Raw genomic sequence first — 17,549 nt, 5'->3', positions numbered from 1 at the left:
GGTCAGAGCCCGTGGAACTCGGGCACCCTGAGTCCAGCCCCAGACAGGAAAACAGAGTCCCAGCGGGAAGGCCCTTGCCCAGAGCCTGTTTCCCTCCTTCCTCCTATATCCACAAGGACCCATTTCTAAAGAGAGGGGCTCACTGCTGGCTGGACCTCCCTGATCCCTACCCAAGACATCCTCTACTCTCCATTTTTCCTGATCACAATCTTTCCCACCCCTCAAGACCCATTTCAAGGGACACCTCCTCCTTGTAACGCAGACACCCAAGATCTCACCTGGAAGGTACTTTCTCTTTTGCTGCCCAGTACCTTGTATAGAGTGGTGGGGGGAGGGGAGAAGGAGGAGCACAGGATGGAATGGGATGGGAGCCTGGGTCCTCACTGGGTCTGCACCCTGCCCCCAGCTGCCCACAAAACCCAAGTTTGACTGAGATGGAGGCTGGACCCAACTTCTTCCTCCCCACAGCGATGCTCTCCAAGGCCAGGCTGCTCTGGTGCTCTTAATATGCCCGTAAAACCCCTGGAGAATCAACACTTCCTCTAGTGCAGACCTTACTAGACTAAAATATTGAGTGGAGAACAGAAAATTCCCACTAAGAGATAGCCTATCAGTGGTCAGCAAACTTAGTCAATAGAGCCAAATATCAACAGTACAACCATTGAAATTTCTTTTGAGAGCCACATTTTTTAAACTTAAACTATATAGGTAGGTACATTGTTACTAACTTAATTAAGGTACTCCTAAGCTGACCCAAAGAGCTGCATGTGGCTCTCGAGCCGCAGTTTGTCGACCACTGGTTTAGAGCAAGCATATCAAACTCCTGGCTCGAGGGCCGCAAGTGGCCCACAACGAATAATTTTTTGGCCCAGGCAATGTAACAGTATGAAAGAAACGTTTTAGTAAAAATTTCATAACTTAATTTTTACAATATCCTGTCATACATAATTATTAATAACGAACCTCAACGTTCGCTAATGACTGATCACTATAATCATGTTGCATTCATTTCCCTTACACGCCTTATGCACAGGTGCACCATTTCTCTCCACTAATACTAGCAGCGAATATTTTAGCAGCCAATCACCACGTCGTCATTAGTCTGGTACTGACTTGTATGGTGTGTGCAACAGGAAATATTTTGCTTTCGGAGAACAAGAAAAATAGGTTTATTTGCGTTGCGCTTATTAATTTGTGCAGTTATTCAGTGTCTGGTAAGTTAATGTTCAAGAAAAGATATTAATTTTTATTAAAATGTTCCATTGTTTTATGTTAACGACGGCTCATTTATTTCAGCCCTTTGTATTCAGCATGCCTCTATCGAAATAAACCTATGTTTCTATGAAATGGAAGCTTTTGTTTTTTTACAGCCCACATCAGCGTAAGCCTTGTTTATTTGTCTTGTGTTAGTGCTAAGTTTGACAGAGCCTCAGCACCTTCCCTCCTCTGGCAATGCCTCCCCCACAGGCAGCCTTACCGTGGGCCTTGGCCTTGTCCAGGGCAGCCGTCAGCAGGAAGTTCACCAGGTCCCCCGGGGCCACCTCCTCTGCGCTCACTAGGACTACGGCCCCGCCTGCCGCCTTCGTGGCCACGCGGGCACCGCCGGCTGCCTGGCTGGCCAGCTGGTAGGGGCCTTTCCCTAGAGCTGGAGAGAGAGGGCCAGTCGTGAGGCCTGCCTCCCGGGGCCTTTGCCCACCTCCTGTCCTGCCAGAGGTGGGGCTGAGGGAGAGTGCCAAGAAGGTGCTGTTGGTCACTTCCCTCACCCCAAGCTCTAGGGACCTCGATTTCCATGAGGAGGAAGGACAGGAACTGGAGGCTGTCATCCTTGACAGGGACTGGCAGAGCTCCTGAGTAATTTCACAGGAAGCCTGGGAACAAGGTCACCCACAGGGGTCACCTGGACCTCCCCCCCAAAAGACTCTCCATGGGCCTGTCCCCCTACCTGAGACTCTACACTGCCAGCCACTGCTCTGTTATTAAGGTGACCAGACAGTCCCGATTTTTAACAATTTCTTTCCAAAAATCGGGACTGTTTTAAAACACCACGGGATGCGGGACAAATTGTTAAAAATCGGGACTGTCCCGCCAAAAGCGGGACGTCTGGTCACCTTACCCTTGGGAGGAGATAGCAGACCTGGTCTCTGCCCACCCTGGCTGATGGAGGGATGAAGGCCAGGAGAGCCTGGGCACGGCACTAGTGTTTCCTTATGCCAAGCCCGTGCCACTTTGGAGTCTCGTGGATTCCTGCATCGTCAGTACAGGCTGGTTTCTGGGCAATTGTAACAGCCTCGTGAGTGACCTCCTGCCTCTGGTGTGCTCCCCACCTCCTGCACCTCCTCCCCAAGTGCCCGAGTCACCTTCCTGACACACTCCGTGCTGGGACCCATCAGTAGCTCCCATTGCCCTCAGGAGAGAATCCAAGAGCCCAGCTTGAATTCGGGGGCCTTTCACGCCCTGCCCCTGCCTACCCCCCACCTCCCCACTCCTCTGCCCCTACCACACCAAACTTCTCTTGCTGTTCCTTGAAAGAGCCTGCTGCGTCCTGCCTAGTGTCTCCACTCATGCTGCCCCCTCCCGGCCCCTCAGGGTAGTCCTCCCGCTTTGTGCCTGGCAAACGCCTCCTAGATCTCTGGGGCCCAGCTCAAATGTCATCTCCGTGGTGAAGCTCTCCCTGCACCCCTCCTGCCACACACAAACATCACCCCTCCCGCTGGGCCCCAGCAGCCCCGGGAGCAGGACACAGCCATCACAGCTCTCCTGAGGGATCTCAGTCGGGGTCCCGGCATGTCTCCTCTCCTAGATGGGAGCCAGGCAGCACTGTGCCTGTACGTGGTTAATCATCAGCCCTCAAAAACAAGCCCCAATTGGTAGCGTTTGCTGATTTCCATGCTGTAAAGAACTCCCAACAGTGGCCAAGGCCAAACTACCAACTGAATGTGGAGTTGGGGACACACAGTTGGTTTCAGAGAGCCGGCGTGGGCCAGCTCAGCCAGCGCCCCCGTGACAGCTCTCCTTGTCCATCGGCTCCCCAGCACCCGGCAAGGGCCTGGACCAGAGACACAGTGGGAGAAAAGCAGAGCGAGGAGTGGACGGGTGGGTGGGTGGGTGGGTGGGTGGATGCTCGAAACAGCCTGTCCTTTGCCAGTTACTGCTGCCCAAAATGCCACAGAAGGGAGAGACTCTGCTCTGAGCTGTCTTGCTGAAATGTCTTGCCTGATGTCAGACGGGCACCGCCTGCCCCAGCACCAACCACAGTTCTCCCATCACAGATTTATTCCTCTAGGGCTGAAAGGTGCTCATCCACCAGGAGCCCCGGGGCGCTGACACAGAAGTGGGACTGCAGTCCCTGTGAATTTCGCTGTGCCCCGGCCCCGCCCTCATCCTTCAGACCCCCTAACTGGTATCTTTGTCTCTGACTGGTCCCCTACCACTTCTCCTGGCTGTACTCTTTCCAGGGAGATGTTTTTCAACCCCAAATCTGAGACTGCAGGGAACTGGATAAGAGGACGGAGCCTTGGGCCCATACCCACAAAGGCCTGCTCCTGGCAGGATGGGGCCTGGAAGGGACGAGTGGGGGAGAGGAGTGCATTGGAGGTCAAAGGTGAATGACACCGAGGACCTGCTGAGCATCTAACTCTGCCAAGGTCTGACCTTGGCCCAGCTGGACAGAGATCAGTGCCAAAAACTACTCCTGGGCAGCCCTCCTCCCACTGCCCACTGACCCCAGTGATTAAATGGACTAATTGGCTCTAACGCCTGCCTGGGGTCTTCACTCTAGTTGTGACCTGTGTTTTCATTCTGGTTAATGCAGGGGAGGGAGCATACACTGAGACCCTAGGACTCTGGCTAAATTTGATAACCAATCTGAGGGGCTGAGCCAGGCCATCCTCGGGGAGAGCAGTTTGCATTCGCCATTGCCAACTTAAAACTTCGGTAAACCCCAGACAATGTCCCATGGGCCTGATGAGCCAGATTATGAGGGTCGTGGGGTGGCCCACTGGTTTTTTACTTCCTGGTAAAGCTGCCCCAATGAGCATGATCCCCAGGAAGCTGGCCTGGCCTGGGTTCCACATAAGCTGATGGGTACAGAGTTCTGGAGCCTTCCTGGGCCCTGCACTGCCAGGGCTCTCCCTGCATGACAGGGTCCCTCCCTGCCCCATGTCACAGCTCTTCCAGGGCCAGGATGGCTGCTGCTGTGGCATCAGGTCAGGGCTGGCAGTGCCCCGGCCCCAAGGTTCCACTTGGGGAGGACGGCCTTACCTTTGTTAAAGAAGTCACAGTCGTACGCTGAAAGAGAGAGAACAGCCTTCTTAGGAAGCTGGAACAGATGGCAGAGCCAAGGCTCCAGCATCCCAGCTCTTCCTCCTTCCCCAAGGGGCAGTCCTGGCCTGCCATCCGAACTCCAAGATTCAGGTATGAGCATTGTGTGGAGATATCTTGAGCTGTAGGAAATACAATGGCTCCTCTCTATGCCCCCCCCCCCCCCCACACACACACACAGCTCAAAGCTGGCCCATAGGAGGCACTGAGCGTTTATCAAAAGAAAGAATGAATGAATGCATGTTGGGAAAAAGGGTATGTTTTGTGTGGCTCCACATGGCAAGATTATAATCAAGGGGTGGGAGTTCCAATCGGAAATGTTGCAGAAGGTCGCAGAGGAAAGCAAGCACCAGACAGAAGTCAGTCTGTCAAGAACCTTGGCTGGAAAGGAACCAGGTGACAAGATCAAAATCAAAATCTAAGATCCCTGAATGCAATTTCCACCAGGCTTTCACAAGCTCCTGTAAGCGTGTGCTCAGCGCGCCCTCTAGTGGCCTAGTCTAGCAACACAACCTTTCCCCCCAGGCTCCTCAGTCACAGTCAGTAGGGTTGGAATAAGCTGGGGACCTTGAAAAGGGCACCTAAATCCAGGAGCAAGGCTATGAGGAGCCAGTTGGGTAGACCTGGGCTACGTGAGTAGGGGCTTCTCCATTCATAGGTGTGATCTGAAGAGAGCCACCAGCTCCACCCCACAGCCCAAACCCCCTAATCAACACTAAGGGGTCAGAAGATTGATCTGCTGTATTGCTATGGGCAAGTACCTGCCTCTCCTCACCTGTGGATCAGAAAACTGAACTAGAAAACTAAAGATCTCTGAGCGTCTGGTTTCAGGTGTGTATCAGGCTCATGGCAGGTCACCCAGGATTCTCAAGAGCCGGCTGTCTAAAGTCAGGCCTAGTCAGCTGTACACACTGGGACAAGTTACATAACCTTTCTGTCCCTTAGTGCCCTCCTCTCTCAGATGGGACCACAGCTAGCATCTGCCCCATAGACTTGTGATGCTGGACTAGGGTAAGGCAAGGACTCACTTCAGTGCAAGATTAAGGAGGCATCAAAAATTTCAGTAATCAATTTCTATATATGTTCATCAACATTTTTTAAATTTCAAAATTAATGCAAAATTCCCATGATGAATAAAATATCAAAATTTAAAAATAAAGATAGGATGAGTGACAGCACCTTGCCGAGTGATACTGGAGCCCGAGGCAAAGGAAACATCAATACTACTACTAACGTATGTGAACTTGAGCATCTTATTTAATCTTTCTCTCTCTAACCTGTTTCTTCAACTCTAAAGCAGGAATAAACAGTCCTCTTTATAGGGCAGTTGGTAAAGAATCTATAATAATAAAAGCGCGTATGCTAATTAGATCAGACAGCCAAATGATCTTCCAAACAACCTTCCAGACGAAGCTGGGCCTGTGAGGGCCGAGCCCTTTGCATGAATTTTGTACATCGGGCCTCTAGATAATGAGTGATGTACACAGAACAGTTGGTGCCTGGCACAGAAATAAGTACTTAATGAATGCTAGACAGAGTGATGGTGTATGTCTCCCTCCCCCCCCCCCGCCCCCGTCTGCCCACAGAGGGCCCCACTCTCCCCCTCAGGTGATTGGACACTCACGGCAGAGACGCGGGGTCCGCCAGTCGATGGCCACCCCATGCTGGCAGCACTGGTGGGCATAGGCGGACACGCTGGCACAGAAGCACTCACAGTCACCACCCCGGCTACACCCACAGGTGTCCGTTAGGCAGTTTGAGTAAAACCAAGTGACATCAACCTAGAGGAGGTCAGAAGTCAGAGGTGAGAGGACAGACCATGAATGTTTGCCCGGAAGCTTCTCAGCTGATGCCAATCAGCCTCAGGGAGCAGCAGAAACACGAAGGGACCACAGGTTGGCGTGAGCCGCTGTGCAGGGCCAGGGCCTAAGCCATTGGATCCCAGGCCTGGAGGTGTGACTGAGGAGCAGACTTGGGTATGAACTGCCAGCCCAGGCAGAGACAGTTGCCTTGGGGGCCTGGAGGCTGCAGAACAGAACTGAGCCCCAGCCCCTGCAAGAGGGTGTGGGGTTACTGTCCAGAAGAACTTCCTGCCCGGGGAAGAGCCAGGTGGAGATAGGCTCGAAAGGGCACAGCTCTGTCTGTCTGTCTGTCCTCCTGGGTTGTCTGGGGAAACAGGACAGACTATTTCATCCAAGCTGGAGGCAAGGTAACGGCAGCGATGCGTCTCCCCCTCTTAGCCTGAAGTGTCTCTCCCAAGGCATGATGGGTGTTGGGGTCTGAGAGCAGGAGGGATCCTGAGGAGAAGGGTGGGGTCAGGAGTGGCCTTGGCTGGGGGCCACTCACCACAGGGTGGCAGGTCTCAAACACCTCGCTGAGCAGGACGCTGCACTCCTTCTTGGCAAACGGTTCTCGGAGAGGATTCAGGACACACGTGTCCCGGGCATCAAGGGTGTCTGGGCACTGAGGGCAAAGGCAGGGCTGTTGACCTCCCTACCCCCCCAAACTGCCTGTTGCCAGATGTGGTCACAGACTCTTAGAGTGAGCTCCTGATCCCATCTCCTGGGGTTCATGTGCTTGTATAATCCTCCTGTGAGAGTGGGAGGGGCCTAGAGCTCGCTTTAAACCAACAGAAGACCGCAAAGGAGACGGATGGATGTGGTTCTGTGTCTGTGACTGCACGACTCTGTTGCATTATGTGTAGATCCCATCTTGCTGGAGTCTCTCCAGACAACAGCCAGCAAATAATTGAAGCTCTCCATTCCATGGTGGCAAAGAACTGAACGCTATCGACTGCCATGGGAGTGGGCGAAGAAGCAAATCCTCCCACCCCAGCCTCCGAATGGAAGCCCAGCCGAAGCGGACAGCTTGACTGCAGCCTGCGGTACCTGAGGCAGAGGACCAGGCAGCCGTGCCCGAACTTCTGACCCAGATCTTACGTGTGGCTGGCTGACAGCCATTTAGCCCGCGGGACTGTTGCTGCACAGCTATAGATAACATGATTTCCCGATGTCCGCCGACCCTCCTCCCTCAGGCCTACATTTTCACTACCGCCTCCCCGGGAAACGGCCAAGGGGAGTAGCAGGAGAGAAATCGTGGTGGAGTGGGTGGAAGGAGGGAAACAATAAAAGTTAGTCCACCACTCAGCTTCGCCAGGATGCGAGTGGGGCAGAGCACAGCTTTCTGAGGCTGAGAGAAGCCTTGTTCTGCCTTAGGATGACACTGAGCTCCAGGCCATGACTACCAGCTCTCCTGACCCCAGTCCACAGAGGCTCATCCCTGTCTGCTCCCCAACAGAGAAGTAAGGACCCAAATGACTCAGTCCAAGAAAGGCGACTATGTAACCCTCATCCCCACCCTCCAAGGCTGCCCCACGGCAGACATAACTAATCAGCTTTCCTTCCAGCCGAGCCTGACACAGGTCTTAGACATCTCTCTGCGTAGCACCCCCAGCAGCCTCTTTTTGAGGGTCAGATGAGGCCATACCTCTCCCGGCACAACCCCTTCACAGAGGACCGGAGAAGATGGGACTTGAGGTTACGCACGTCACTGAAGATCCAAGACAAGAACCCAGGTTCCATGCTCACAGCTTGGCAGCCTCGGTCAGACATGTCCCGAACCTCTGGGACACCCTCTGCTGCTGTCTACCTCTGCTGATACTGTTCTCCCTTTTCAGAGGTCTCCTCTCTGGGATATCCATTCTTCCAAATTTGTCCCATTCTTTAAGTACCTCACTAGTTCCACAACCTTCGGGAAGCCTTCTCAAGTTGCCTCAACCTGCATGGATCTCACTGTGCCAGACCTAGTGCCAGGCCCTGGGGGCACAGATGTGGGTAAGATGGGGATGCTTCAACAAGCCTCCTCTTCCTGCTAGGTGGTCATCTCTCCTAGGACAGAGGCTGTATTCTTCCCAGCCTCCACCCTGCCCCTGGAGCCTGGTCCAGGGCAGGTGCACTGATTTGTGAGATGGGATGGCAGGTGTCCCTGGGCCATAGGATAGTCTGGGCTGGGGACGCAGCTCAGAGGCTGAGAGAACAGCTGTGGGAACAGCCTCACACCAGTGTCTCTTCTGCTTGACCTGGGCCAGGTACTCTGGTGCAGGCCAGGGCCCAGCTCAGGGAGGCTTTACCTCAACTGCAGCCCAGCTGCTGCCAAACTCCTGGGGGTTTGTTAACTCTAAGTTCTCCGGGGTCCTCATCTCATTGATGGTTTTTAAGTCGAAGTTTCCACAGAGCCCAGCCAGCTGGCCCTGAAAGTAGAGAGGACACCATATCAGTTGTAGGCTCGCCAGGAGTGGGTAGGGGGTCTCCACGTGCCCAGGAGTCTGTCAGGAACCCAGAAGCAACTACTAGGATCCCAGGATGAAGAGGACTAGGAGAAGGGTCAGAGGAGAAGGTGTGGGGAGGACAGGACAGAAGGCATGATGCTGCTGGCTCCCCCGTGAGGGTACAGAACACCCATGGACACCCAGTGGCTCGGCTCAGCCCCAGTCAGGAGCAGATGGCTCCTTGAAGGTCACTAGTCATATGACTACCTGCCACTGTGGCCCAGCCTGGATGTGCACTGTGGTCCTCTGGTCCCATAAGAGGGTGATTTGCTCCCGCGGGAAATGCACCAGCGTGAAAAATCCTGCTCGCCATGTGTGGACCTCTTGCTTCTCGTCCAGGAAGCTCTCGGGACTCTAAGGCGACAGAGATGGTCCTTTATGAGGCCAAAGTTTCCCCCAGCACCTGGGGCACCTGGGCCCGGCTAGAGGTCACTGCCCAGCCCCAGGACTTCACCAACTCCTACACCTCCCTCACACCCTGACATTGACCTCTGTGCTCCTGACCCTGGCCAAGGTACTCAATCTGAGCCGCTGATTCCAGGGCTCCCAGAGAAATTGCTGTGGTAAAGAAAATAGTCCTCTGCCCTCAGCCCCTGTCAACCTGCCACGTGTCCCTACCACCTTCACCTGCGCCGGGCCTTACGGGATTTCCTGAGTCGTCATCAAAGATGATGAGCGAGTTCCCGACGTTGATGGAAATAAATTTCCTGCAGATGATGCCAGAGCTGTAGCAGTTTACGTTTTCTACAATCACAGAGAAGCTCACGTTTGATGTGCTCTGAGGAGAAAACAAATTAGTTTAGTGAAACCGGTGAGAGAAAGGGTCTGCTGAGAGGCACAAGCATGGAGGGACATGAACCCTGAAGCAGTTTTCAACTCACTGCTACTTCTTATGAACTGTGTGACTTTGGGCAACCTCCTTCAGTGTTCTGAAGCTCAGTGTCCTTTTGGGGGCACCTACTGCAGTGTTTAGCGTGTGATGATTCTCCAAAAAGTATCTGATAGGTAAATGAATGGATGAATGAATGAATGAATGAATGAACAATAGGATGACAGGCGTGTAGGGAACGGACACTGTCTCACATATAGTGATAATGGTAGGTGGCAGTGTAAGCCATTCTGGAGGGCAATTTATAGACATTAAGCAATATTTTACATGTACATACTTCTGATAGCACTTTCACTTCTAAAAGTCTAGAGATACTTTCACAAAAGTACTCCTTGTGCATTTAAATATTGGCAACAGCCTAAATATCCATCAATGAGGGAATAGTAAAACAAACTAGAGCATGTCCTCTCTGTAGAACTCAGCAGGAAGAAGAAAGAAAAAAAGAATGCATTGACTATAAGAGAAAATGTTCAAGGTATACTGTTAAGTAGAAATAAAGAAAATTGTAGAAACTTATCCATATAAACGAAATAAAGTGTGTATATGTGCATGTGTGTGTGATGAAAACTGATCTTGCAGGATTCATAACCGTTAGGAACAGGAAATGAGAATAGAAAATATATGAGGAGGAATATTTGTTTTTAGTATGTGCTATTATATCATTTTAAATGCTAGTGAAGGGCATATATTAGATTTGAAATTTAAAAAATAAAATGGGGTCTGTGGAGCTTTGAAAGTAGGTGCCCCATAGATAGGACTGATTCCATGAAAGGTTTATTATTATTGTACTAGAGGCCTGGCACACAAAATTCGTGTGTGGGTATGGCCCCTAGGCCTGGCCTATGATCAGGCTCATCTTCCCTGGCTGCCGGCAGCTGGCTCCACCCCCCACTGACACCCATCCTCTGTTCACCAGTGGGAGATCAGAGCCTGCCAGCCACGGGGAGGGACCAAGAAGTGGTCAATGTGCCACATAATGACTGGTCAAGCAGTCGTTCTGGTTGTTCTGCCATTTGGTCAATTGCATATATATATATATATATATATATATATATATATATATATATATATATATATATATAGAGAGAGAGAGAGAGAGAGAGAGAGAGAGAGAGAGACTGGCCCTTAGCAAAACCAAGGTCCCCTGGTGTGTCTCTAGCACCCTCCCACCTACCCTGCTGGTACCCTTTCCTCCTCCTGGAAGGGATCCTGCTTCTACTGTGCCCCGCTCCATCGCCATTTCTCTTCCTCCACATGACTCCATAAGTATCACTCTCCAGTCCGACTTCTTAGTTCAAACGCAACCCAGCTCTGCCACTGCCTGGCAATGTGACCTTGGGCAACAGACCTAACCTTTCAAAGCCCTAGTTGCAATATCTACTAGTATAACATGGGGTCAGTAATGACCTCGTAAGGCTGTTGTCAGAATGAAGTAAAATAATCCCCCAAATTGCTCAGTATACCACCATGCACATAACAAAAGCTCAGAAAGCACTAGCTCTTACTATAGACAGAAGAACATGGGGACCCAATGGGACAAGGTTATAATGGTGGGTGAGCAGGCAGTGGAGCATTTTATGACTGTTGAGCTCTGTCCAGCCTCTGGCTTGCTCACCATTTCTTTCCACCTCTGGATGAGCCGCACCCCAGGGCTTAGACCACCCACCACCACCCAATTAGCATCACACTGGAGTCCAGAGCATCCCCAGGCCCTGACAGGTCTGCAGCCTCAGCTACCCTGGGTCCCTATGGAGCCAGCCAGGAAGACACATCCAGGAGCTCACCTTGACCAGGTGCACCTTGCATGCGCCCACGAAGTCAAACGGGAGCCCGTCAAAGGTGCGGTAATGCCGGTCGCCATAGGCCGTGCAGGTGGCGGCACAGGGATGGAGTGTACACTGGAAGGAGCCTTGCTGGCACATGCTGAAACACATGTACCCAGACCAGCTGTCAGGGTACCCCCCTCCCCTCCCGAATATCCTTGACGGAGACATTGCCTACTGAGCTCTCACTGTGTGCCCTTGGGCCAGGGATCAACAAACATCATCAGCTCCCACAGAAGCCTGGAGGGTGGGATTGTGAGTTCCTTTATGTAGGAGACACCACCCTTGGAGCACACAGCCTGTGCACACTCACATGTGCACACACTCACATGTGCACACACTCATTAGGGTGAGAGGAAACCTGAGTCTAGGAGACGCTCCTCAGCCTACAAGAGACAGAGTTCAGGAGAGCTGAGGGGCTGGGAAGGGCTCGTACAGAACACATTCATCACTGAAACACCAGGCCAGGGGTCAGGGTCCCCGGCCTGACCCAAAGCCACTTTACCCAGAGTCTTGTACCCAGCCTGACCCCTTTGGACAGTCACTGGAATGTGATGTGGGACTAGGACAGGGCATGGGTTCCACTGGGTGGGAGGCTCCATTGGAATGAGCTGAGGCATCCTGGTCCTGCCTCCTTCCCCTCCCCATCTTAGCCCCACTGCTCTAGCTGATAGGCTTTGGTCATTGGCCAGAGAGTGGCTGAAGCTGTTCCCTGGTCCCAGCAGGGCTGCCTCCATCCTGCAGAGACATCGAAGGCTGGAGGAGCACCAGGCCTGTCGGAGCCCTGGAAAGCCCAGGCTGGAACCTCTGAGGCACCCGACAGAAGTGGCCGCAATAGAAGCTGCCCAGCCTGTTGAGAGGCCTCATTGATGGTGAGAATGCAAATGCTCATATATATATATATATATATATATATATATATATATATATATATATGCATACCTGTATACATACACAAATCCATACTTGTATATATTCACTAACATATTCAAGTTTATGAATGCCCACCTGTTCATATACATGCACTTACATACACATTCATATATACACTCTGCATTTTGGATTTCTGCCCACACTTATGCATTTATATAAATATGCAAACACATCATCATGTTTACAGATTCGTGTGTATACATTTATATAAATGTCTGAACAAATCAACTTCATGTAAATACTCACAAAAACACCCCTAAAATTCTTTCTATGCATACGCTTATATATGGAGGCAAAACCCCTACAAGATAAGCATGGAAGGGGAATGCTAGATTGTGCTCATGATCCTGCATCCCAAATCTACCCCCCGACCCCCATCCCCAGAAAAAGCTAGAGTCTAGATGGGGCCCTCACTTACCAGGTATGGCAGGGAGACATGACCTGGTCCCCCGGGAAATACTCCTTCCCCTTCCAAGTGCACGGGCACTCCTCTAGCAGGAAACATGCATCCCCGTGTCTGAGGAGGCTGTAGGGACACAGCAAGCAGGTGGTCAGGAGAGCACCTTCCCATTTCTGCCACTGACCACCAGGGGGCAGATGCTCAAAGCAGGAGCTGCTAAGCTGCAGTGACTTGGCAGCTGTGGTTCTTGGGTGATGCACCTGGAACCAGAGAGGAGGGAGTCTGATTCCAGGGGGGTGTCACCTGAGAACTGCCATCTTGCAATCTGGGACCCCTCGGGGGATGTTGGAGAGCCAGTTTCAGCCCAATCCCCACAGGCCAGGCTGAGGGACTATACTGGTGCACAAATCCATGCACCGGGCCTCTAATAAATAAATAAAATCTTCAAACACCAATATCAGGAACAAAGAGGAGACAGCACTGCATACCCTACAGATATTAAAAGGAAAATAAGGCAATATTTATACAGTGTCAAGCTAATAAAGTTGACAACATAGATGCAATGCACAACAAAAACAACAAATGCTTATGAATAAGTTCAGTAACAAATGTGCAAAAACCTTTATGTGAAAACTGAAGCATGGCTGAGAGAAATGGAAAAAAGACTCCACAGATGAATTGATAACACCATGTTTGTGCATTGGAAGACTCACAAGTGTGATGTGCCAGTTCTCCCCAAATTGATCTACAGATTTAACAAAATCCAAGAGGCTCTTTGGTAGAAATCAACAAGCTGATACTAAATTTACATGGAAATGCAAAGACCTAGCAGGACCAAAAGACTTTGAAAAGCAACAAAGTTGGAGCGCTATCACTTTCTGATTTTAAGACTTCCGATAACGCTCTAGAAATCAAGACAGTGTGATATTGGCCTAAAGATAGAAAAATAGATCAATGAGACCAAACAGAGAGTCCTGAAATAGACCCATGTTTCTACAGTCCATTGATTTTTTTTTTGATTTTTTTTACAAAGGTGCCAAAACAATTCAATAAGGAAAGGAAAGTCTTATTTAAAAAAAAAAAAAAAAAAAAAAAAATGAGGCTAGAACCACTAGATATCCATCAGAGAAAAAAATAAAATAAAACTTGACTCCATTTTGTAACATATACAAAATGTAATAATTTTAGATAGCTTACAGACCCAGATGAAAAAGCTAGAATGAAACATAGGAGAATATCTTTGCAACCTTGGAGTTGGCAGAGATTTCTTAGGACACAGACAACACTAATCCTAAAAAAATAAATGACAAATTAGGCATCACCAAAATTTAAAACTTCTGCTCACTAGAAGTCTTCAGACATATGAAACACATTACGTAAATAAACAGGCAAACCACAGACTGGAAGGAAATATTTGCAATACTTGTGTTGGACAAAAGGGCTTCAGCCCAGAATATATAAAGAACGTCTACAACTCAATTTTAAAAATTGGCCAAATGAAAAATGGGCAAAAGACTTGAATGGACACTTCGCAAAGGAAGATGTACAAAAAGCACATGAAAAAGGGACTCATCGTTAGTCATGAGGGAAATACAAATTAAAACTGTGCTGAGCGATGACTATGTTCTCACTGAAATAACAAAAAATAAGTCAGAAAATACCAAGTGTCAGTGAGACGGTGCTGCGGCCAGCACTCTCCTGCAGTGAGAGTGTATGGTTGTCCCAGCGTCTTGGAAAATTATTTGGAAGTTTCTCATCTAATCACACAACAAAGCTACCCTGGGGCCCAATTCCATGCCAACCTGCTCATCCAAGAGAAAGACAGAGTAGCCTTATTCAAAATAGCCCCAAACTGGAAACAGCCCAAACAGCCATCAACTTTGAGTGGATAAATGAATTACTGTATATTCAGACAATGGAATACTGCTGAGCAATAAAAAGAAACAAATGACAGGGAAGCGTAGCCATGTGGATCAACCTTGAAAACGTATGCCCAGAGAAGGAAGACAGGTGTCATGCTGTATGATTCCATGGCCGTGAATACCTCAAACAGCCAGAGTCCATCTACGCTGCAATGAGACCATGGCAAACGGGGTGGGAGGAACCACCTGGGAAAGGCATAGGGCATGAGGGATTTTTTTTTAAAGTGACAGGAGTGTCTATAGTTTAAGAGGGGTGTGGGCTACAAGAGGATATAGATTTGTCAAAGCTTAGTATAGCTGTATACTTAGTACAGCTGTATACTCGGGGGACAAGTATACAACTGTACTGTGCATTTTTATTACATATAAATTATACCTAAGTTTTTAAAAATTAAAAGAAAAAAACAACAACAGCGAGGCACCAAAGGCTGACTGGAACCTCCATATTTAAGGGGGACCCACCATTTTCTTGGGGAATCCCTCAAAGGCCAGTTTCTTTTGTTAGTTTGTCTTATTTTGCCCCAGCCAATTGCATAGAGAAGAATTCTCTTTCATCTCTGACCTGGGAGGCTACAGCTTTGATGCCATCAACCTGGGACCCAGGCTGGGGAAGTGGTTGGGGGACCCAGTAGGTTTTCCTCCCATCTCCCAGTTTCCACTCCATCTCTCATCCTTCCTTGTCCCCCAAGATCAAAGCCTCAGATTTGGTTTCTCTAGAAACTCTTACTACCTCTCTCCTGCTGGGTGGCACGAGGGCAGTCTCAGGACCTGCGGGGGTGGAAAGGTGACCAGTGGTTTAACTTGCTCCTGACAGGACTTGCAACTCATCTGCCTGTCTCCCTGCCACCACCCCACCTTCTGGGATTCCTGGAGCCTCCTGTCCTAACTGTCGACAGGAAGTAGGTTGCTGTCCTGGGTGCCCAGGCATCACCTCTGCTCTCAGGGTCAGTTTCCACACACCCAGCTCATTCCTCCTTCGGAAACGATTGACCCATCTGGTGCCCCTGTCACCCCATGGCTGCTCTCCTTGTCGCTGGTGATTTATACTTTATTTATCCATTACCAGCATTTCATTGCGATTTGTGGGAGGAAGCAGTGGGGGAAGGCTTGTGCTCAATCCATTACGTTTTCCTTGAAGCCACCTTCCTAAGCCTCTGTATATTTATGTGTAAAATGAAAACAATGACACCTTCCTCCCAAGGTCATTATGAGGATTTAATTATAGACCTGGGCACACTGCCTAGCTCCGGGGATGGACACAGTAATATTGTTTTCTTGCCCCTCCTTCCCCCGTTATTGCATCAGACACCAGCAGTGGGCTGGCTCATTGCCTTCCACCTCCAGCCCCAGGCCCGGGCTCTAGACGCTTCCTCAGAGGTCTTCCCTGCCACCCACCATCCATTGCTCCCTCCTGCCCTCTGCAGGCCTGCCTGCGTCCCTGAGCACTGCTTCCTGCCCACCACAGAGAGGAGTGTGCAAAGACTTGAAGCTTTGGCCTCTGTCCTCAAGGTGCCCTCAATCTGTGGAGTGCCCTTTCCTTAACTCATAAAGGACCCTCTTGTTCCAAGGCCCCCTCGGGGGACAACAGCAAGTGCATGGGATCCAAATGAAAGAAGACTCATGTTGAGTGCCTACTCTGTGCCACTAAAAGATGTGGAAACTGAGCTTCAGGGGCTAACTCACCCAGGAGGTGGTAGACTGCCCAGTGGCTCAGGCCCCTTGGAGTACCACAGCCGACCTCAGTGGCCCCTGCAGTGGCCAGGTCCTTTGCAGCACTACACAGCACCCAGAGGTTCTTAGAGACATGATGGAGAGAGGCATGGGGCCAAGGGGCCCAGAGGGTCCTGAACAGGGCTTGTTAGGACAGTACTTGGGCATCATTAGGAACCTTATCCCAAATCCCAGGAGGATTTCATAACCAGTAAAGCTCCAAATGACTACCTCTTCCTTTTCCCACCTTAGAAGTCTTGACCTCCCCATCCCCTCACTTCTCTTGGCTGCCAGGCCTGGCCCACGACTCCCAGCTGACCACTGACCTCTGCACAGGCTGAAGGACACAGCCCTGCAATGCCAAGTCATGGCACCATCTGTCTTCTCAGCCCAGACTGGAAGCAAGACCAGCATCAGGAATGAGCACTGGCAGAGCTGGGTACAGGGCCCCTGTAGCTACCTGTGTACAGAGCACCCACGGGCAACCCACAAAACCCACCTCGTATGGACCTCACAACTTGAATGCTGCCTGGGGTAAATGGGTGGGCCTTGCTTTTGCGAGGATTATAGGGGCACCAGGCTGTCACCAGAGGGCTCTGTTCAGACCTCTGCCAGGGAAAGAGGTTGGGAGCTGAGACAGGGTTTACTCTCTCATGGCCTTGAACTCACTGGACCTCTAGAGCCTGCCACACCCCACTCAGCGCTTCAACTTCAGTGCCTTGTTTAATCCTCACAACAGCCTGGTCTTACTATTGTTCCAATTTCACAGACGTAAAACAGCCTCAGAGAGGCCAGGCCCCTTCCTTATCTGCTGGTAATAAGCAGGGACAGGTACACTCCACCCCCCACGCTCCTGCCCTCTCTCAGACTCCTCACTGGCCATTAGATGTTGTCACAGGCCAGCCCTGGCCCAGTGTCTGCCCGCAAGGCTGTGTGAGGTTTTCCCTGACCCTCATTCCACCTCACGGTCGCAGAGCGGGAGACCATGGCAGCACAGATACTTACCCTTGGGGACAGGCACAGCCTGAGAGGCAGGGGCCCCGGGCTGGCACGCTCAGGTTCAGCAGCTGCTGCTCACACGTCCTCTCTCTGCTCAGCTCAGGGTCAGTGTGCAAGTCACTGCAGTTCACGAAGACCTGGCCCGCTGGGCAGGCAGCGGCTGAAAGAGGAGAGGGTGGGTGCTGGAAGAAGCACGGGCACGCAGCAAGCTGCTTGGAATGCCTGG

The 17,549-nt window shown here is 50.8% G+C and overlaps 1 protein-coding gene across 1 annotated transcript in view; it reads right to left on the bottom strand.

Annotated features, from left to right (window-relative positions):
• The window catches only part of OTOG (otogelin), a gene marked incomplete at its 5' end in the record, with an annotated part of 66,182 nt that overhangs the window by 23,646 nt on the left and 24,987 nt on the right, over nucleotides 1–17,549 (bottom strand). Inside the window, 10 exons of the mRNA XM_084895441.1 lie at nucleotides 1,478–1,645; nucleotides 4,261–4,287; nucleotides 5,945–6,101; nucleotides 6,667–6,783; nucleotides 8,450–8,569; nucleotides 8,855–9,001; nucleotides 9,291–9,425; nucleotides 11,321–11,459; nucleotides 12,711–12,818; nucleotides 17,330–17,483. Coding sequence (XP_084751567.1) covers nucleotides 1,478–1,645; nucleotides 4,261–4,287; nucleotides 5,945–6,101; nucleotides 6,667–6,783; nucleotides 8,450–8,569; nucleotides 8,855–9,001; nucleotides 9,291–9,425; nucleotides 11,321–11,459; nucleotides 12,711–12,818; nucleotides 17,330–17,483 — 1,272 coding nt within the window. The remainder of the gene's footprint in view (nucleotides 1–1,477; nucleotides 1,646–4,260; nucleotides 4,288–5,944; nucleotides 6,102–6,666; nucleotides 6,784–8,449; nucleotides 8,570–8,854; nucleotides 9,002–9,290; nucleotides 9,426–11,320; nucleotides 11,460–12,710; nucleotides 12,819–17,329; nucleotides 17,484–17,549) is intronic.

The sequence above is a fragment of the Pipistrellus hanaki genome (genome assembly GCF_964339955.1).
Source record: "Pipistrellus hanaki genome assembly, chromosome: 9".
Classification (NCBI taxonomy): Eukaryota; Metazoa; Chordata; class Mammalia; order Chiroptera; family Vespertilionidae; genus Pipistrellus; species Pipistrellus hanaki.
This window is presented reverse-complemented; position numbering and strand designations above follow the sequence as displayed.